The sequence below is a fragment of the Bufo gargarizans genome, unplaced genomic scaffold, assembly GCF_014858855.1.
Source record: "Bufo gargarizans isolate SCDJY-AF-19 unplaced genomic scaffold, ASM1485885v1 original_scaffold_1345_pilon, whole genome shotgun sequence".
NCBI lineage: Eukaryota > Metazoa > Chordata > Amphibia > Anura > Bufonidae > Bufo > Bufo gargarizans.
Window position 1 is genome coordinate 152,558 of NW_025334318.1, and position 22,647 is coordinate 175,204.

General features: G+C 45.3%; 2 protein-coding genes across 6 annotated transcripts in view; one reads left to right on the plus strand and one right to left on the minus strand.

Moving 5' to 3' along the window:
- Positions 1-5,961, minus strand: part of UBE3B (ubiquitin protein ligase E3B) — a 53,963-nt gene extending 48,002 nt beyond the window's left edge. For all 3 annotated transcript variants that reach the window (XM_044273929.1, XM_044273930.1, XM_044273931.1), the window contains exons 1-2: positions 5,870-5,961; positions 2,895-2,969 (exon numbers count right to left, since the gene is read on the minus strand). The gene's annotated coding sequence lies outside the window, so the exon portion shown is untranslated. The remainder of the gene's footprint in view (positions 1-2,894; positions 2,970-5,869) is intronic.
- Positions 5,962-6,157: 196 nt separating this feature from the next.
- Positions 6,158-18,858, plus strand: KCTD10 (potassium channel tetramerization domain containing 10). 3 transcript variants are annotated; one of them, XM_044273933.1, is made up of 8 exons: positions 6,254-6,311; positions 7,700-7,847; positions 9,275-9,488; positions 13,824-13,993; positions 15,565-15,651; positions 15,867-15,919; positions 17,074-17,269; positions 17,884-18,858. In XM_044273933.1, the coding sequence occupies exons 2-8, from the start codon at positions 7,749-7,751 to the stop codon at positions 18,100-18,102; spliced, it is 1,038 nt and encodes a 345-aa protein (XP_044129868.1). In that variant the 5' UTR covers positions 6,254-6,311; positions 7,700-7,748; the 3' UTR covers positions 18,103-18,858. The 3 variants fall into 3 exon arrangements, with proteins under 3 accessions (XP_044129870.1, XP_044129868.1, XP_044129871.1); XM_044273935.1 differs by lacking the exon at positions 7,700-7,847 and having other exon boundaries at positions 6,158-6,311; XM_044273936.1 differs by lacking the exon at positions 6,254-6,311 and having other exon boundaries at positions 7,802-7,821.
- The last annotated feature ends 3,789 nt before the right edge of the window (positions 18,859-22,647 follow it).

A 22,647-nucleotide genomic window follows, 5' to 3' on the forward strand; every position in this document is an offset into this window, starting at 1 on the left:
CGGAGTTTTCTCCAATCCGATGGTATATTTTAACTTGAAGCGTCCCCATCACCATGGGAACGCCTCTATGTTAGAATATACCATCGGATTTGAGTTACATCGTGAAAACTCATATCCGACAGTATATTCTAACACAGAGGCGTTCCCATGGTGATGGGGACGCTTCAAGTTAGAACATACTACGAACTGTGTACATGACTGCCCCCTGCTGCCTGGCAGCACCCGATCTCTTACAGGGGGCTGTGATCCGCACAATTAACCCCTCAGATGCCGCACTTGAGGGGTTTATTGTGTGTATAATAGCCCCATATAAAAGAACAGGGAATGCCAGGCAGCAGGGGGCAGACCCCCCTCCCTCCCCAGTTTTAATTTCATTGGTGGCCAGTGCGGCCCCCCTCTACTGTATTAATTTCATTGGTGGCCAGTGCGCCCCGCCCCCCCTCCCTTCACTGTATTAATTTCATTGGTGGCCAGTGTGCGGCCTCCCCTCCCCCCCCCCTGATCATTGGTGGCAGCAGAGAGTCCCGATCGGAGTCCCAGTTTAATCGCTGGGGCTCCGATCGGTAACCATGGCAACCAGGATGCTACTGTAGTCCTGGTTGCCATGGTTACTTAGCAATATTAGAAGCATCATACTTACCTGCTGCGCTGTCTGTGACCGGCCGGGAGCTACTTCTACTGGTAAGTGACAGGTCTGTGCGGCGCATTGCTTAATGATCTTTCACTTACCAGTAGGAGGAGCTCCCGGCCGGTCACAGACAGCGCAGCAGGTAAGTATGATGCTTCTAATAATGCTAAGTAACCATGACAACCAGGACTGCAGCCATGGTTACCGATGAGAGCCCCAGCGATTAAACTGGGAGTCCGATCGGAACTCTCCGCTGCCACCAATGATCGGGGGGGGGGGGGGGAGATGCAAGTAGATGAAGATTTTTAGATTTTTAGAATAACAACTTTTCATATTAGTTTGATTCTGCATTCGTAGGTTTGTAGAAGTTAGGATTGAGGTCTTTTTCTCAACTCTGTTCATGTTATGACATTTTTTTCTGTGAAGAAGAGGCATGTGATCTCTGCTGAGTCAAATTCAGTTTTGAGAACTGCAAAAGTAAACCAAGCATCTGTGATAATATCTTGTAGGCAGAGAAACTGCCCAATAATCTTACAAAAACCTCTGGAAGAGCATGACATTGTGAATGGATTAATGGAATTTATTAAACATATACAGCCTTATTCTACATATTTAAAAAAACTAGTCTGCATTTCATGATGGAATAACCTTTGGATGGTAATATATTTTCCTCAAAATACATTTTACCGGTATATAAAAAAATCTGATTTAAATAACAAAAATCCGATTTTTATCCACTCTATGTGCATGTAGCCTTAGAGTTCTGGAATGCATTTTATAACACTGAGATAATGCTGCCAGTGTTATCCAACACATTCCAGAACTCTAACGCTGGGTTCACACATGAGCGTTTTACAGCGCGTTCCTACGCGCTGTAAAACGCACAACAGGTAAGAACCAATGATTCCCTATGGGAAGGGTTCACACCTGGGCGTTTTACAGCGCGTACGATCGCGCTGTAAAACGCCCGACGCTCAAACAAGTACAGGAGCTTTTTTTGGCGCGTTTGACGCGCGTTTGGGCCATAGACTCTTTGGACAACACTGCTGTCAATCACCCAAACGCGCGTTCACTAGAAACGCGCGACAAAAACGCGCATAGAAACGCGCGTTTGAGAAACGCCTAGGTGTGAACCCAGCGTTAGGCTGGTTTCACACGGGCGTTGCGGGAAAATGTGCGGGTACTGTGCAGTACATTGTAATGCGTTTTGCACTCGCGTGAGAAAAATCGTGCATGTTTGGTACCCAAACCCGAACTTCTTCACAGAAGTTCGGGCTTGGGATCGGTGTTCTGTAGATTGTATTATTTTCCCTTATAACATGGTTATAAGGGAAAATAATAGCATTCTGAATACAGAGTGCATAGTACGATAGTGCTGGAGGGGTTAAAAAAAAATATTAGAATAATAATTTAACTCACCTTAATCCACTTCGCGCAGCCCGGCTTCACTTCTGTCTTCTTCTTTGAGGAATAGGACCTTTGATGACGTCACTGCGCTCATCACATGACCCATCACATGATCCATGACCTTTGATGGATCATGTGACGGAACATGTGATGACCGCAGTGACGTCACCACAGGTCCTTTTCCTGTGCACAGCAAAGATTCACAGCAAGTGAATTAAGGTGAGTTAAATTATTTTTTATTTTTTTTAACCCCTCCAGCCCTATTGTACTATGCATTCTGTATTAAGAATGCTATTATTTTCCCTTATAACCATGTTATAAGGGAAAATAATAATGATCGGGTCCCCAACCCAATCGTCTCCTAGCAACCGTACATGAAAATCGCACTGCATCCTCACTTGCTTGCGGATGCTTGCGATTTTCACGCAGCCCCATTCACTTCTATGGGGCCTGCGTTGCGTGGAAAACGCACAAAGAGGAGCATGCTGCGATTTTCACACAACACACAAGTGATGCGTGAAAATCATTGCTCATGTGCACAGCCCCATATAAATAAATGGGTCCGGATTCAGTGCGGGTGAAATGCGTTAACCTCACGTGTGAAAGGGGCCTAAGGATTACATAGCATCATAAATCAATATAATGTCATGCAACCCCGTCAGTGCTGGGAGGTCAGGACGGGAGCTGCTGCATACTCACGCTGCAAGTCCAATGCATGGAACTCGCTCGTCTGAAAGGAACCATACAGTCGTGTGCATGAGGCCTAAAAGAGAGGGTCCCAAGTCGGCCATATGAAAGGGTTGTCTTATTGAGTGCAAAGGTGAACCCCATGTCGTAGTAAGTATAAAACAAGGCTCACCTTATTGTCTTCCTAGGAGAATTCCTGTCTTGTGTACAACATTATGTCTGCTGGTGACTGCTCACCATCCGAGCTCTAGGACAGATAACAGACAGGTATAAAAAGGCAGAATGTTAGATGGGTTTTCTTGGCACAGCTCCTGCATAGATATAAATAACAAGTTCATATCTGACTTTTAAGGCTCTTTCACACGCAGAAATCACGCTCCGTGTAAAAGAGGGATCGTGCATTCTGGACTTAGGAATCGCAGGGCTTTATCATGATTGATAATGCTATGTGCCTCTGCAGGACCTTTCTGTAACGGAATCATACTGACAGCTTTATGTCTGTATGATCCTGTAGTAAGTAAGGTCATGCAGAGACGCACAGCATTATAAATCAGTATAAGGCCTCATGCACACGGCATATGTGCAATATGCGGGCACCGGCCCTGTGCTCCCCGCATCACGGATGCGGACCCATTCACTTGAACGGATCCGCAATCCGGAGCTGCGGTGCGGGACAGAGGCACATGTTCTTGCGGTGTGGACGGATCATGGACCCATTCAAGTTGAATGGGTCTTGATCCGTCCCGGCCGCCGCACGGACTATACCCGTGGATTGGGGACTGAAAATTGCGGTCCACAATGCACACAACGGCCGTAAGCATGAGGCCTAATGCAGTGTGCTCCTGCAAGCCCAGAACAGAGGATCACGCTCACACACGGAGCATGATTTCCGGACTGCACACACTCATGTAATACAGCCCTTACAGAGCCTTGTTTCTTCGTTGTTAGTGGGCAGAAAATGTGTATGAGCCCATATCAGTCAGAAGTAGTCCCATAGGACTACACCAGCATCTGTAGGACTATTAACAGCAGGAGGATAGCTGTCCTGCTTCTATCTAACTCTACACATGAGCTCCGTTGGGGATGGCAAGCAATGATAATATCTGTAATGCGCAGCGAAATGTGTAAGCGCTATATAAGTGAGGAAAATAATATAATAAATAAATGCTACATTACAGCAGCAGGGGAGAATCACAGGAACACAGATCAACTGAAACCAACTGAATCTCTGCCTATACTGTTCAAATATTTTGGGACACACCAATTTTCAATAAATACAAGCATTTTACAATATTAATATTTTTATGTGCAGGGGCTAATTAAAGAAAACCTGTCATTGTCTGAAGCGTGAACTCCTGACACAGTCCCTCAAATTAGAGAACGGGCTTACCCTGAAATGCTGCAGCAATTAATGCGTTTATTTTGTCCAATTTTTTTTTGCTCATTTCATTCTCCATTGGATATGCATTCATTTCACAACTGCTCATATCGGTCTCTTGTGTATGCTGGTCTGTGACTGGCTACAATTTCTGTCTAGTGTTGAGCGAACTTGTGGTTTCAAGTTCGGCGTGCAAGGTTCGGGTTATCTAAGAATTCCATCATGGATTCCGCTACCATGGACCATAAGTTATTGTCCGCGGGAAGTGGAATCTATAACGGAATTCTTAAATAACCCAAACCTTGTACGCCGAACTTGAAACCACAAGTTCGCTCAACACTACTTCTGTCTCTTTCCACTTCCCTGTAGATTGTAGGCTCTTATGGGTAGGACTCACTCTCCTCCTGTACCTTGTTCTATCACTACTGACAATGGATCATTCGATGGTGATGGAGCTCATACAGTTTCTGCGCCCATTAGATCAGCGCAATGTAACAGTACAGAGGTCCACAGAAATGTCACTCTCAGGGGGAGTTCCCATCACCGTTGTTTTTCCATTCTGATCCATCAGAACAGAAAAACAGATCCTGTGCATCAGTCATGCACAATAAGCATCCATTTGAGCCATTTCCATCAGAGATCTGGTTTTTTTTTAGACGGGAAAATAAAAAATACTCCATGCGACCGCTGCTTCCTGGTCTTTATGCTACGCCTCGTCTCCTGTGGAGAGGCGGCGGTGGTGTAATCGAATTACTTGTGTTGAGCGAACTTGAGTTTTAAGTTCGGCATCTAAAGTTCGGGTTATCGAAGAATCTCGTTATGGATTCCGCTACCACGGACCATAACGGAATTTAGAATCCATAACGTGATTCTTCGATAACCCGAACTTTAGACGATGAACTTAAAACACAAGTTCACCCCAACACTACTAATTACAAGTAAGGGCCCCATTTAAGTGAGTGGATCTGGTACTTGTATTACATTGCACTTCCAAGACGACGTCCCGTGTAATGAACAAGAAGCAGTGCTCGCATGGAGCGCCGCCTCCTCTTCAAACAGCTGATCGGCAGGCGGTGGACCCCGGCCAATCAGAAATTGATAGCCTATAGTCAGGATAGGATATATATGGCAGGACACCTTTAAGTCTGCTGAAGGGAGACTGAGCAGTGTAAGCATGTAGACAGTAAGGGTAGGTTACCATGGAGGATTTTGGGAGTGCGGTTTAGCACAGATTCTCCCATTGTTTTTAATAGGAGACCGCGCCGCAGTTCATGCGTCCGAGGGTTTTTGTTAAGTGGCTTTCAAGGCCGTGACAAGAATGTACAGGTCCATGCTTAGCACGGTTACCGCGTGGACCCCTCACAGAGCTGCAGCAGGAGCCTACTCGCTAGTTAGAGCCATTAAATGGTGGGTCCCCATCAAAACTCACGACATAATCTGCTGCATTACTGCGGTTTATACTGTGGGATAAACTGAGGATTTCTGCCACATGTGAAGGCACCCTAACATTAGTACCTACTGACCATCTTCTTGGGGCTGAATCCAGATGGGCTGCTACTGCCTAATGTTTTGGGGGGGGGGGCTAATGGAATGGTCAGACTGCCTCTGGATATCTACAGTAAGCTGTCACCCCCCGGGAGTAGTAGTCCATTTCTATTACCCCACATAGACAGCATACATATGTACAGAGTGGGATACATACAGCTATATAGGAGCCTGCAGACTGCTATGTACCCTACACGGTAAGTAAGGGGGGATGGGGGTCTGACCTTTATGGGCAAACCAGCTTCTCGGCTCCCAAAATAAGAGCCACTCCCGGCTGCAGTCTGGAACCAGTCCGCTCCAGTCGGAGTGTTTTTGCTTGTGCACTTACTGAGGGCGGAAGTGCGTACAAAGCTGGCAGGCCCTTGTGGGGCATTGTGCCGCCATCATTGATATGGGCAGCCGGGCTCCTAGTCCACCTCATGACTGAAGCTTGTCACAGGTCCCCATATTGATAAAGAGACTCGGGTCACAGATACCGGGCGGAGCTGCCCCGGTATTTTGTGTAACTATAAAAAGAGGGGGAGGGGCGTGTTTTGGTTTCCACGGTGAACATGGCTCAAGCTGTGAGGCGCAGGGAAGGGAAATGCGTCAGTGAGAGGCGGAAGTGTCTGCTGGGGCTGGGTGGTTCCCGTTTTGTGGCCTTAGGGGAGTCTATCGGGTTTGATGGTGAGTATGGCATTTCGTCTGTTATTGTATATAGTGCGGTGGCGGACCCCCGAGGTGCCCGGTGGTGGGCGATACACGAGCGCCTCTTACACTGGCACACCATCTATCGGGGGAGCACAGGACTGCGCATTGCCATGTCTATGCCCATACTGATGTGCCAGGGTTAGTCAGAAATCACGGTGGGCATGTTCCGATACCAGAGAACAATAGTGTGGGTTCAGCTGCACAGTAAGTGGCGATAAGACAGTCTGGGTGTTGGCTCGTCGTCTATGTGGCTAGTAGTGAGGTACGTTTTATGCTACTTTATACGTAGTGTAAAGCAATACACAGGCCTGGAAAATGAGCAAGGAGCATGTAGAAAACCTAATGAGATTGAGCTGAGAGGGACATTGTATAAACTGCCAGTGGGGCTTGGTCAGTGAGCACACATCCACGGTGGTGCTCCCTTTATTTTGGGTTCTGCAGCAGGGTTTATGAGGCAGGTCACAGTAAAACAGGGTGGCATCGCCCCTTGCTGTGATACAGGCTGCCCCTCTGACATGGCAATGGTCCTACAGATGCTGGATGTCCTCCTGTGGGATGTCACCACAAGCTCTTTCATCTTGGACCCGTAGTTCAGCCAGAGAGGATCCATCACCCCATCCAGGCCCAGACATTCTTCATGGGATAGAGATCTGGTGAAGGAGCTGGATACCCTGAAGAGCACTTTGTGTAGCGTGGGCCATGTGTGTGTGGGCGTTATCTTGTTAGAATACTACATTTAACTGAGTCAAAAAAGCTGTAGGAGGACTGGTTTCATGATGTCACGAAGATACCGAAGGCTGGTCAATGTTCCCTCCACTAACTCTAGATAGGAAAGGCCGTGGTAGCTAATGGCAGCCCACACCATGGCACCTGTTGTTGGTCCTGTGTGTATGCACACTATGTAAGATGACAGTAGGTGCTCTCCTGCGAACAATGATGCAGCCAAGATTAATGCCAAGGCTGAATCTGCTTTCATCACTGAACACTATTGGTTGCCAGTCATACCTCCAATGGTCTGTCTGCCAGCATCAGTGCCAAATAAGGTAGTGGAGTGTGTGAATACAGTTGTGCTTCGAGTAGACGGTTTCTTTTGGTCCAGGTGGTCACTACAGAAGCAGTGATGCCATGGCTATCCTGTGAGATACAGCAGCGCTTCTTATATGGTGATCTTGGTCTTGACCGTCCAGAACCCACTGTATGTGTGTAAGTGGCCTCCTCTGACCACTGACACCAACGATACACTGCGGAGACTTCTCCATCTCTTTCTGAGATTTGACAGATGAACCATCCAGCTTGGGGAAGTTCCACTCTGGAGACCTTTTCAAAGTCCTTTAACTGTACAAATGATGCACGCCTTCGTTTAGCAGGCATAGTGAACCCTTCAACGTCACCCAATCAACAGTAAGAGAGACGATGAAGAACAGTGCTGTCCTACAGAAGACAACAGTGATGCCAGACAAAAAGGAAGGATCTTGGATCTCTACATGTAACCCCCTCCGGCACTGCCATATTGTAAAATAAGCTTTTTATTTTACCTTGTTCTAGGACTGATCTGCCCTTTTTCTTTTCTTTTTTTTTCAGTAGTGTATATATACCCCTATCATTAAAGGGGTATTCCCATTACATACAATGGGGGCATAGGATATGCCCCCATTGTCTGATAGGTGCGGGTTCCACTTCTGGGACCCGCACCTACAAGGAGAACGGAGCGGGGAAACCTGTGGCTGGCGGAGCCTGGGTTTCCCGGGATCTGTCCACCACCAAGCGCTGCTCCCATACAAGTGAATGGGAGCGCAGCGCACACGTTCAGCCCCTGCTTCCATTCATTTCTATGGGACAGATGGAAATAGCCAAGCCAGCGCTCTGCTATTTTCGACAGCCCCATTGAAATGAATGGAGGGCTGCTGTGGATGCGCAGTGCCCCCTCCATTAATTTCCCCTCTCCGATCTCATTGTAGGTGCAGGTCACAGATGTGGGACCCGCACCTATCAGACAATGGGGGCATATCCTAGCGATATGCCCTTTTTGTATGTGATGGAAAAACCGCTTTACTGACATCATATCTTTCCAGTTTATGAGAATACATATTATTGTATGATGTGAAGTTGGTATTTATTTAATTTTTTTACCATTTTTAAGATCACTGCTGCCAATTAATGGAACCATTCAATGTCTATAGTGAAAACCATGTAATCCAGTCTGTCAGCTTACCTACACATGTAGAGGAGGGCGGAGAGATTTGTCCTACAGAGGATATGTTAGAAAATGGCTGAATTCTTCATTATACAATAATGGGTGACCATACAGTATGTGGTCAGGGTCCTCCTAGGTTCTCGTAGTTCATGTGTCCTGGCATTGTTACAGAGGTTGTCCAGTTAGGACCACCTGTATATTTTACATAAAAGCCCATTAAAGGGCTTATCCCATGAAGACAACCTCTGTCCATGTGTCCTACTAGATATGGATGTCATAGATGAGTAAGGGCTGCTCTGTGAGGGCAGTTCCCGCTGTGGTGGACTTGAGCTGTCCATGGGCCTCCATCTCATACTACGTGTTTTCTGCGGAGGCCGTCGCATGCGAAATGTCTGCATGGCAGCAAAATCGGCTGATTGTCAAGATCTACAGCGATCAACCGATGATCACCTGACGTAGCAGAGGCCTAACTGTCTGCAGGCTTCTATGGATCTGGAAATGTCCATCAGATCCTAGTCCACTGCCTTTCCTTCCATACATTGGTGGCAGTCCAGCATCATAGTTTGCCCCCTTTTCTCCACTGAGAATTGCCATGTAGGAACTCTTATTAATGGCCGTATATTATATCTGTGCTAGGAAGGAAGACCTTTACCTGTCACTTTTTGTCTTCTGGTTACGAAGCTGTTATTACAGATGGTCTTGTAGCTGTTGATTCACACACTTCTCCTTTTTGTTTCTATTCCAGGAAGAAATGTCAGGAGAGAGCGTGGTGAGCTCTGTGGTGCCTGCAGCTACAACCCGGACCACCTCTTTTAAGTGTGCCAGCACCAGTTCCAAATATGTGAAGCTTAATGTAGGGGGTGCCCTGTATTACACCACCATGCAAACCCTCACCAAGCAGGACACCATGCTGAAAGCGATGTTCAGTGGGAGAATGGAAGTGCTGACAGATAGTGAGGGTAATAGTCATTTTTATCTAATATAGTCCGTCATGGTATACACTGATGTATCGGTTATCCTGTCATGGTCTGAATCTTTATTGGGGGTGGGGTTAGAAGCCCTTCTATTCGCATGGTTTGTCCTGTTTGAACTATTCTTGAAGGGACTGTCATATGAGAAACCTTTATCCACAGGAGAGATTATAAATGCATGATCGCTGGGGGAGACCCAACTATCACTAGAACTGGGGTTCCTGAGCCCCGATTTCTCCTCACAGCACAATCACAGAAAGAGAAGAATGAATGGGGCAGTGGTCCTGCATAGGCATATTACTGCTCCATTCAATTTGTATGGGACTGACTGAAGAGCGGTGTACTGTCTTCATCAGTCCCAGGGCACTGAATGCACCATTCCATTTAAAGGGGTTCTGCACTTTCATTTAACTGATGATCATCAGCATCTGATCGGTGGGGGTCCGACACCTGGGACCCCCGCCGATCAGCTGTTTAAGGCGGCAGCGGTGCTCCATTAGCGCCGCGGCCTTCTCACTGTTTACCGCCGGCCCACTGACGTCACGACTAGAATCAACTAGCGTGGGCGGGGCCAAGCTCTGTTCACTTGAATGGAGCTTAGCCGCGCCCAGGCCAGTTGATACTAGTCGTGACCTCACTGGGCCTACGGTAAACAGTGAGAAGGCCGCGGCACTTACAGGGAGGGGGAGACGCCAGGGTTTCTCAATGGGCGCCTCCTTCTCCCTGGCTGTGCTGCGATCCAATCACAGCGAAGAATGTCACAGCCAGGGAGAAGGTGAGTTTTTTTTATTTTATTTTTTCTCCCTGGCTGTGACACTCTCTGCTGTGATTGGATCGCGGCACAGCCAGGGAGAAGGAGGCGCCCATTGAGAAACCCTGGGGTATCCTCCTCCCTGTACCGATGCTCTGTATTAACATACTGAGCGGGAAAACTGCAGGGGGGCACAGCGAGGCGTAGGAGAGATATTTGAAAAGACAGGCAGGATGGCAGCATTATTGGGGGGGGGGGGGGGGGGTACCCCGCAATGGAAGGGTAATTATCTAGAATAAAAAAAAAAAAACATGAAAGGTCCTCTTTAAACAAGTTTTGAGGCCCTGTTCACACTACATTTTGTACCCTCTTAAAAAGTACTGTCTTTTTTATTTTTATTTTTATTCAAAATTAGAAGAAATGAACCTAAATAATACAACACTTTTTTTATTTTATTTTTTACAATTCCTAAATGTGGTATAGGTGTACATGCCTAAGTAAGCATGTCACTTTCCCAAGTACTGTTCAAAATTGTCGAGTACAGTGTAAAATCAGAAAAAAATAACACATTTTTGTGAAAAAAACTGTCATAGTATGTTCACAGGTCTAGAATCTGCATTTTCCGCTACTAAGGTATGGCTTGTAACAGTTGAAGATTTATTCTGAGCGCGTGCAACCATCTCAGGTGGACAAGAAATATGATAGACCAAACAGCAGGTGGCGCTATACAGATATATTTTATTGAATAACTCGGTGGCTGTACTAGATTTTTAATTATAAGCAATTGCAAAAGTATTTATTTTCAGGTGCTGGTTTGAAAAATGTAAAATATTTTTTTGTGGTACAATCTCTTTAGGGTCCATTTACACATCTACAACTGTTTTGCGGGCTGCAAATTGCGGATTCACAAAACACGGACGCCGGCCATGTGCGTTCTGCCTATGGCGTACCGCACATGGCCGGCACTATAATAGAAATGCCTTTTCTTGTCCATGGCTATTTTTTTGCGCAGTGGAACGGAAGTGCGGATGCGGACAGCACGCGGTGTGCTGTCCGCATCTTTTGTGGCCCTATTGAAAATGAATGGGTTTGCACCCGTTCCGCAAAATTGCGGAACAGATGCGGACCCATTTTGCGGACGTGTGAATGGACCCTTAAGTTGTGCTTCTCAGACCGCTGTTTGATGTTCAGAGGTGGTCGTACGCCTTTTAGAGCAGAATGTTTGGCTGATGGCTATTCCTCCTGACACCCCCAGTGGCTCCGCTGAGTGTGGATGTAATCTCTGGAGGAATTAGACATTTACAGTCTCTCCTCATTCTAGAGCATGTGGTGTTAATGGAGTCGCTGTACTATGGTTTGGTCCTGGGTGTGACCATTGTTCTGACATTTCTCTTCCTCTTGCGCCTTCCTTTTCCCTAAAGACTCCTCTAAATTCCTCACGTGTAATTATATGCAAATCTTACTATTTCCATATGACTTACCAGAAAATACAAATCATCCTGAGTCTAGGGCTTCGTTAAGAGCTCATTTATTCCATATCATGGAAGGCAGCAACATGTATTAAAATAATTGAGTATCTTTATAAGTTGAGGTGTGAAACCTTCATGCTGTAGGTCCTCTGCTGATGGGTCGGAAATGCCTAGTAAACGCTTATCAGCCAATGCTTGGTAGAAACCCACATAAAATGTAAAGTAAGTTTAGGAGTACGGCCCTACGTGATTCATTTCTTATTTATTTTTTATTTTTTGCTGAAAATCTGCCATACAATGTCCTGTGGATCCACAGCAGATCCAGTTAGTTACGTTTCTACAGTGGACTATGGCACGGATTTCACCCTCTGCATTGCAGCGGTATTAACATGCTGCAGATGTAAAATCCACACTGCATTTCAAGGTATGTCCAGATTCTACTGCAGAAAAAATCTCTGCAGCACGTGGATGAGGTTTTTCTTTTTTTGTTTATAATCTTGTCCACCTTGCTGCTACTGTGAACACTGAAGATTTGACATATCCAGTTCTACTATGAAAAATTTTGCATTATATACACAATGCATGGCTGTACCCTAGTACCTGCGTATTATCCCTAGGAGAAGGGAGAAAGCCGCTGCCAGACAAAAGGATCGGGCAGATAACATCCAACATGCTCTATCCTCATCTCCCCCTACATCAGCCACCAGGGGAGAATCGTAAGGCAACCATACACAGTAGATGGGTTGTCCGATATTGGCAGGTTCAGCCTATACACTTCTGATGTGTTTGGCAATCTTTACTGTCAGAATTTTTCCTGCTTGTAAACCCTGACCATCCATAGTGCGCAGCCAGTCAACACCGCATAAGAAACAACGCTACCCAGTGGTCCACGCTCTCCTTGAATCTGTGCAGAGAATTGCTGTAGCTATTCCAGGACGCCACATTCACAATAGAATAGATTGCAGATTATGTACACGTTCACACTTGGGATTTTTGCATGAGGGTTGTGTGCCATTTATATGGACCATGACAGGAGGTCTATTACATTATAAGGACTGGACGCTGATGAAGATCTTTACTCTACGTCTTGGAAGTAGTATGCATTTAGTATGTTACAGACCTTTAGGCTGAAAAATGGCCATTTAAGGCTACTTTCACACTTGCGTTCGGAGCGGATCCGTCTGGTGTCTGCACAGACTGATCCGCTCCTATAATGCAGATGATGGGATCCATTCAGAACGGATCCGTCTGCATTATATTTCATAAAAAATTCTAAGTCTGAAAGTTAGTCAGACGGATCCGTCCAGACTTTACATTGAAAGTCAATGGGGGACGGATCCGTTTGAAATTGAACCCATATTGTGTCATCTTCAAACGGATCCGTCCCCATTGACTTACATTGTAAGTCTGGACGGATCCGTTTGGCTCCGCACGGCTAGGCTGAGGCATTCTGAGCGGATCCGCATCCACTTAGAATGCATTGGGGCCGTACGGATGCGTTCGGGGCCGCTTCTGAGAGCCTTCAAGCGGAACGCCGAACTCAAGTGTGAAAGTAGCCTAAGTAACGGCGTCACACAGCCATTTCTAGAGCCAATTCAAGATGGACCCCATTGTAATCAATGTGGCCGTCGTTATTAACAGCCGTTTAGACAGGAGTGCACCTGTCTAACGGCCGACTGGAACTGTGTAATAAAAAAATATAAACTCATGCACTTGCACAGGTGGGGACACTGGCTCCTCACTGGAGGCATCAGAACCTGACCTTACATGATATGTCATCATGCTGAGAGCACAGGTCCTGCTGCCTCCAGTGTGGAGCGGGTGTTCCATCACAAGCGGATGAGGTGAGTATATATTTCTTTTTTATGGATCAGTGTGTGTGTGTGTGTGTGTGTGTGTGTGTGTGTGTGTATATAATATATATATATATATATATATATATATAAAATATATTTATTACTAGAGGGCTAGTATTTAAATGGGGTGGGCACTATGAGGGCCATTTGATGTCCATGTATATGGCCATGATTGTCTCCTAGTAATTTCCACTGAGATTTACATCCCCGGTACTTACTAATTAATCACCATTTTTGCTCTATTAAGGTTGGATTCTAATAGACCGATGCGGGAAGCACTTTGGGACCATATTAAATTACCTGAGAGATGGAGCTGTCCCACTTCCAGAAACACGAAGGGAAATTGAAGAACTGTTGGCAGAAGCAAAGTATTACCTGGTGCAAGGGCTGGCAGATGAATGTCAAGCATCTCTTCAGGTCAGATCTAGTGGAAAGTGTCATGTTGTGTGCTGTCTAGTAATGCTGGCACATAGGGCTCAAGCACATGAATGATTCAGACCCTAAAGAGATTTTTGGGGAATGTCTCCTAAGCATGAGTAAGCATTTTCAAACCCTTTGGTAGAAGCTATCAAATGATGCTTTAAGGGAACCTGTCACCGGGATTTGATGTATAGAGCTGAGTACATGGGTTGCTAGATGGCCGCTAGCACATCCGCAATACCCAGTCCCCATAGCTCTATGTGCTTTTATTGTGGGGTGGGGGAACAATTCGATCCATATGCAAATTAACCTGATAAATGTCCTATTCCTGAGATGAGTCCAGCATGAAGGAGCCCAGCACCGCCCCACATCCTCAGAATCTCCTCCTTGCTCTCTGACGTCAGAAAGCCATAGCGCCGTAATCTCGTGATGCGCGAGCTAGCGCATGCGCAGTTCCTTCCCTGAGGCTGATGCCAGCACAGGGAAGGAACACTATGACGAGATTATGGCCCTCTGGCTTTCTGACGACAGGGAGCAAGGAGGAGATTCTAAGGATGCGGTGCTGGGCTCCTTCACACTGGACTCCTCTCACGTACAGGACACATCTCAGGTTAATTTGTATATGTATCAAATAGTTTTTTTTTTTTACACAATAAAAGCACACAGAGCTATGGGGACTGGGTATTGCGGATGTGCTAGCGGCCATCTAGCAACCCATGTCCTCAGCTCTATACACAAAATTCCGGTGACAGGTTCCCTTTAAAGGGGTTGTCCGAGTTATGAAAAAAAATAATATAGCACTGAAAATCTGATATATAACTGAGCTAAGCAAGTTTTATGCAAAAAACATATATATTTCCCTGGTTCTTTTCTGGCCCTTTGTTTACATGCAATAAAAACAATCGCTGCCCCTCCCCCTGCACTGCTAAGGGAGTGAATACAAGAGCTGCCCTGACGTGATTTATCATAGTGGCTGCGGCTGGATGATCAATCCTGTGCAGGGCTAGACATATTTGTCTAACTTTATACCAGCTATTGGTTTGAGACAGAATTATACGCCAAAATTGTGGCGCAAAATGTTTCCCCCCCCCCCCCCCCCCTTGTCAGAGTAGGTACAGATAATTTCTCTAAAGCTAGATGCGCCATGTTGCACCACATTTTGGCTCAATTTACACCACAATCTAGGTGCACTTACATTAGCAAATGTGAGTCACTGGTAGTTTTTATTTATTTATTTTTTTATTCTAGCAAAATGAAGCTGTAACTTTTAGGAAACTCCCCATATCTCTGCCATCTGAACCCCTCTGTGATATGAAAGGGCTGGGGCCATAATGGGACTAAGGCTACTTTTGCTGCATGCATAAAATGTATCCATAGGCCCCATTTACCTGACTGGGCACAGAAGCGTTTCTTTTTTGGCCACCGTTGGGCAGGTATGTCAGTATGCTTTATTTCCTGTTCCACAGGCAGTATCTTATTGTACCGCTATTTGAGTCTTACTTGATCAAGGAAGAAAAGTTATGTGATCCCACAGGCATAAACGCCCTTCATATGATTTCATTCAACAGAACAAAGATGTATATGAACCTTTCTGCAAAGTCCCAGTGATCACGTCGTCCAAAGAGGAGCAGAAGTTAATAGCTACGTCTAATAAGGTCAGAAACCCACATGGATTTATTATATTACTGGCTTATGTAGAGTGTCTGCTAAAGTGTACAGCATAACGTTGAAGCCTATGTTCCCTGCCAGAAATGACATTAGCGTGTAGTAGTGTATGGCCTTTACAGCATACGGCCACGGTGGATACTTTTCATTGTTAAGCAGAATTTTGCTGGTAATATCACTGAGACAATTATTTTCCTTCTTGCAGCCGGCAGTCAAGTTACTTTACAACAGAAGCAACAACAAGTATTCTTATACCAGGTAGGGTACCGCCATGTATGTGCACAGTTTGACAAATGAAGTAGTTTCACGATTTTCTAATGTTGCTCCATCAGCTTGGTCTCTGCATGCTGCCATCCGTGTACAGAGTGGATGTTTTCAAACTGTTAGCCGTGATACGCTTTGTCTTCTAGTCTGTAGTAGAACTTTTAATATACAATATACACTACACAACTTTTTTGACATTTTAGTAATCATAAATATATTTATTTTAAATAAAAGAATACATGTAATTACAGTATATACATATCCTATATATTTTGAAACTCTCCATGCTTTACACTGCTGGCTGCATTCAGAGAACTGGAAAACAGCTCTAGTACAAGTTGTCTTTGGTTCTAGCGGTCAGTGGAGGTGGCCATATTTGAGCATTCTCATTTATTCACTTCAGTGGAGTCCTCTTACTCTGCATGATTGTGAAAAGCCAGGTAAAGGAATGTCAGAAAAATCTGATTTTTGCCACGGAATACGTGGCAGAAATCGGAGGCTGACTCTCTGCTTTTTGCCATGGTTTTGCAGTTTAAATGCCACAGATTAAGGCTACATTCAGACTACCGTAGTGTTTTGCGGTCTGCGTTCTGCAATTTGAGGACCACTCATGGCTGGCACTATGCTAGAAATGCCTATTTTTATCCACAATTGCGGACAAGATTTGGACACGCTCTATCTTTTTTGCACCTGCAAAATAGCTGGACGTCTTGTGAATGATCCTTTAGGCAAATGTAATGTGGCTAAGCTGAAACCCCCCCTCCCCCCAAGCTTCTACACAGTAAGGCCTCTTTCCCACGGGCATATGAGCCCCGTTGCCGTATTGCGAACCACGTTTGCGGATCCGCAATACACGGGTGCTGTTCTGTGGGCATTCAGCATCACGGATGCGGACCCATTCACTTCAATGGGTCCGAATCCGGAGATGCAGAATGGTGCGTAACGAACCAACGGAAGCACTACGGAGTGCTTCCGTGGGGTTTCGTCCCGTACTTCCGTTCTGCAAAAAGATAGGATATGTTCTATTTTTTTGGGCGGAACCGCCAGATTGCGGACCCATTCAAGTGAACCCTAAAGAGAGCCAGACTTGCTCTGTTCTGTTCTTTACCTGAGGCAGCATTGGTAATTTTGTCTTCATTTATTTGCAGTAACTCCGATGACAACATGCTGAAGAATATTGAGCTGTTTGACAAGTTGTCATTGAGGTTTAATGGAAGGGTCTTGTTCATCAAAGACGTGATTGGGGATGAAATCTGCTGCTGGTCATTCTATGGTCAGGGCCGAAAAATTGCAGAGGTGTGTTGTACATCCATTGTGTATGCCACAGAGAAGAAGCAAACTAAGGTAGGTGGATTTGTTAAGCATCAGCGACTGTAGGCAATAAGTAAATGCACAGGGTGGTGTAGAAAAGTAGTGCAACCACCATCTGAGGAACATTTACAGCTTTTCTTTTATAGGACCAGTGACCACTGCTGACATGTCTGTTTTGGTGAATGCTTGAATTCCCCATGCAATAGTAATCCTGGAGCATATATTGCTATAATGCTTGTTGTGCCATCCCTCTTTTATTCCTTCTAGAAAATTGTTAATAAATTCACAGTTGGGTGTTCTTGCTCTTGGCAAGGGGATATGTCCCTACACAGTCTGGCACTCGCAATAATAGGAGTGGCACAATTCTGAAGAAAAAAAAAAAAGGCAACAGAATTATTCTAGGTGGAATAAGATTATTTACTAAAACTACACCTGTCAGGACAGGCGGCTGGTCCTCTTTAAATGAACGTATCCACTATGTTGGATTAGGCTTCATTTTACTGACCCGTCTTGCAGTTTTGGACTTGCAAACAACTTTGCATGAGACTGCTTTTCAAATACCATACTGAGATCTCTTGTCCTGCAGTGTAGATGTCAATACGTTGTATATACTGGCCTGACCACGCTCGCTGTATTTGTTCATTTAGGTTGAGTTTCCAGAGGCAAGAATCTATGAAGAGACTCTTAACATTTTACTGTACGAGGCCCAGGATGGACGAGGACCAGACAATGCTCTCCTGGAGGCCACGGGAGGGGCAGCCGGGCGCTCTCATCACCTTGATGGGGATGATGAGCCGGATCGCATCGAAAGAGTAAGACGGATTCACATCAAACGGCCGGATGACAGAGCTCATCTTCACCAGTAGGACTTGTCCACCTTGCCTATGATTTCTCCGTCCACAAAACAGTCCTGTCTCCTGTGGTTTATCCCATTCCACATGGGAAAAGGATGGTTTTTAACGGTTCAGCTGGTTGTAAGTGACACATTTCTGTGAGTTTGGGTCCAGCCTCTTGTGTTACACTTTCTGATACTTATTTATATCACTTTGAAGGGACAGGGACCTAAACTTGAGTGAATTTCTTTTTTTATTGTGTGTATGGATTTCCCTAGCCCCAAAGCAGCTGCTGGTTGTACAAATGTAAACTTGCCAGCGGAGTGCCGTCATAGGATGTAACAGATGTGGGAAGTGAAGGTGAATTTGTGTCCAAACGGACAAAATATATTGCCTTAATGCTTTGCTTGATATTGTGTGGGACACATTGACTGTATACTGTATGTAGACCAAGAGAAACAGTCTGAACTTCCACTCAGTGTACTTGGTTCCATTGGAAATGTTGGAGGTAACTTGTATTCATTGGTTTGCATTCAGCTACTATTGCTGCATAACTGTCTGTAGGACATTTTAACTTTATTTCCTTTATAAACCTTTACCGCTGTACAGGATCCAGATGGAGAATTATTCTTACCACCCAGACAAGCATTGCACCTTCAAGTATTTTTTATGTCCGGATTAATATTCTATATATTTTTCTTTGTTTTACATAGAATTAGTCTCTTATATGTATAAAATAATTTATATTGTCCCTGATCCCCAATAAACACAAATATGGACGCTTTTGAATTTTTGTTTTCATTATTCATTTGTTGGGATGGGCATTTCATGAATGATGACAGAATCCTTGTACATTTACAATTGCCTTAAAGTATAACTGTCATATTATTTTTTGGAGTATTGGATTGTGGTGATTAATATCTCCTGGGTGGCCCCATTTCAACTTTTCACTGTGTATTCAATACCCCTTAATTCCAGTTTTGTTCCCTGTACTGCCTGCTTTTACCTGTGCTTAAAATAGGGTTGCTAGGCATGGTCCGTCTATGTGCTGAAGGACGGAGGACGCAGAAGCACACGTGCAAGGTCAGATTACTAAATGATTAAAGCCAGGTCCTCCTCAGCAGCTGATAACAGTGCCTGGGCTGTGTGCACTTCTCCCTGTCCCTGCACTTGGCAGACGCTCCCTCACTCAGCAGACTGGGACAATGCAGAGTTGAAGCAGCGCAGACCAGGGAAGGGAGATCTGCCGTCTGCTCAGTGTATAAATGAAAGCAACATGTGGTAAGAGGACCCCTTTGTGCTGCAGGAGATTAACCCTTTAGGGGGAGGGCTCTGGTTACTGACACTTCTGGGGGGCTATTGTTACTGGCTAGTGAGGGCAGGCGGGATTAGCCTCAGGGTGAGGGCAGTGGCGGCCATCTTAACTGAATAGTGAAATTGCAGTTTTATGCAGACTGGTTGCTAAGGGCTGAATCTTATTAAATATGGGGTAAGTCAGTCTAATAGTAACTGATTCTGGAATATCATGTTATTAGTAACTACATACAGGTCCTTCTCAAAAAATTAGCATATTGTGATAAAGTTCATTATTTTCTGTAATGTACTGATAAACATTAGACTTTCATATATTTTAGATTCATTACACACCAACTGAAGTAGTTCAAGCCTTTTATTGTTTTAATATTGATGATTTTGGCATACAGCTCATGAAAACCCAAAATTCCTATCTCAAAAAACTAGCATATCATGAAAAGGTTCTCTAAACGAGCTATTAACCTAATCATCTGAATCAACTAATTAACTCTAAACACCTGCAAAAGATTCCTGAGGCTTTTAAAAACTCCCAGCCTGGTTCATTACTCAAAACCGCAATCATGGGTAAGACTGCCGACCTGACTGCTGTCCAGAAGGCCATCATTGACACTCTCAAGCAAGAGGGTAAGACACAGAAAGAAATTTCTGAACGAATAGGCTGTTCCCAGAGTGCTGTATCAAGGCACCTCAGTGGGAAGTCTGTGGGAAGGAAAAAGTGTGGCAGAAAACGCTGCACAACGAGAAGAGGTGACCGGACCCTGAGGAAGATTGTGGAGAAGGACCGATTCCAGACCTTGGGGGACCTGCGGAAGCAGTGGACTGAGTCTGGAGTAGAAACATCCAGAGCCACCGTGTACAGGCGTGTGCAGGAAATGGGCTACAGGTGCCGCATTCCCCAGGTCAAGCCACTTTTGAACCAGAAACAGCGGCAGAAGCGCCTGACCTGGGCTACAGAGAAGCAGCACTGGACTGTTGCATGTCATTCGGAAATCAAGGTGCCAGAGTCTGGAGGAAGACTGGGGAGAGGGAAATGCCAAAATGCCTGAAGTCCAGTGTCAAGTACCTACAGTCAGTGATGGTCTGGGGTGCCATGTCAGCTGCTGGTGTTGGTCCACTGTGTTTTATCAAGGGCAGGGTCAATGCAGCTAGCTATCAGGAGATTTTGGAGCACTTCATGCTTCCATCTGCTGAAAAGCTTTATGGAGATGAAGATTTCATTTTTCAGCACGACCTGGCACCTGCTCACAGTGCCGAAACCACTGGTAAATTGGACGGATGAAATATGCTAATTTTTTTAGATAGGAAATTTGGGTTTTCATGAGCTGTATGCCAAAATCATCAATATTAAAACAATAAAAGGCTTGAACTACTTCAGTTGGTGTGTAATGAATCTAAAATATATGAAAGTCTAATGTTTATCAGTACATTACAGAAAATAATGAACTTTATCACAATATGCTAATTTTTTGAGAAGGACCTGTATATGAAAATTGAAATTGGGCTCTAAGTGTGACAGTTATCCTTTAAGCTCTGTTTCCCTTCATAATAGAGGATGCTGATCTATATATGTGTATGGTGAGCTTAAAGTGCATCTGACAGCAGATTTCTACCTATGACACTGGCTGACCTGTTACATGTGCGCTTGGCAGCTGAAGGCATCTGTGTTGGTCCCATGTTCATATGTGCCCGCATTGCTGAGAAAAACAATGCTTTTATGTATGCAAATGAGCCTCTAGGAGCAACGGGGGTGTTGCCATTACTCCTAGAGGCACTGCTCTCTCTGCAACTGGTGTGTCCTCTGCACTTTGACAGGGCCAGGTGTGATCACATATACACTGCCTGGTTAGTGAGAGTGGAGAGGGCGCAGCAGTTGGGGAGAGAGTGATGAGACTCTAGATGTAATGGTCACGCCCCCGTTGACCCTAGAGGCTAATTTGCGTATATTAAAAACATCATTTTTCTCAGTAATGCGGGCACATATGACCATGGGACCAACACAGATGCTTTCAGCTGCTAAGTGCACATGTAACAGGTCAGCCAGTGTCATAGGTACAAATCTGCTGACAGATGCCCTTTAAAGCCCTGGTACGGTACAATTCTGTTCTGATCAACTAGTGAGTGACATGCTGTTTATGACTAGACCAGTGGTTGAACTGCTGGCAGCTGTAGTTCCACAGTGGTGGCACATGCCAGTATTTAGCTTCATGTTGGATGAAACCCTCTTGGTACAGACACCTGTCTAGTTCACTTTTACTAGTAAAGCTAATGTTATTATGGATAAGTGGCAAAACCAAAAGACCAAAACTTGTATGAAAGGCAAGGAGTAGGGGAGGCACTGGCTGTGTATGGAGCTTAGTGGTAATGATCCATGGGAAAATAATATGCAAAGAAGTGTCCCCCAGAGGGAGAGAACCAATCTCACCAGTGCCACGTTTTAGAAGTGGGCTCCCTATGGTACTGGCTCTCTTTATGGAGAACAGCAGTGTATAGAGACTTAGTGGCAATGCTCCATGGGAAAATAATATGCAAATAGATACCTCCTAGAGAAAGAGAGCGTTCTCAGTAGGACCTTGGGCTACTTTCACACTTGCGGCAGTGTGATCCGGCAGGCAGTTCCATCATCGGAACTGCCTGCCGGATCCGCCGATCTGGATCTGTCTCACAAATGCATTGCAAAAACAGATCCGTCTCTCCGCTTGTCATGCGGACAGACGGATCCGTCTTGTATCTTTTTCACATTTTTACCGGTCTGTGCATGTGCAGACCAGAAGGACAGATCTGGCATTCCGGTATTTTGAATGCGGGATCTGGCATAATACAATCCTATGGGGGGAAAATGCCGGCATTCAGGCAAGTCTTCGGTTTTTTTTTTTTTTCACCGGAGATAAAACCATAGCATCCTTATGCATCCTGAACGGATTACTCTCCATTCAGAATGCATGGGGATATACCTGATCAGTTCTTTTCCAGCCTTGAGCCCTTTTGACTGAACTCTGTGCCGGAAAAGAAACACTACTGTGAAAGTACCCTTAACCACTTCCCGTCACACTAACGCCGATAGGCGTCAGGACGGCGGCGGCTGTTGGCGTCATCTCGTGAGACCCGAGATTTCGCAGCGGCGTGCAGCTCTGAAGTTAAACTACAGCCTGCCAGCGCTGATCATTCGCTGGCAGGCTGTAGATGTTTAAAAAATCGCATCAGAAAGGTATATTAGACGCTGTTATGTTAACAGCTTCTGATATACCTGGTCCTCTGGTAGTCCCT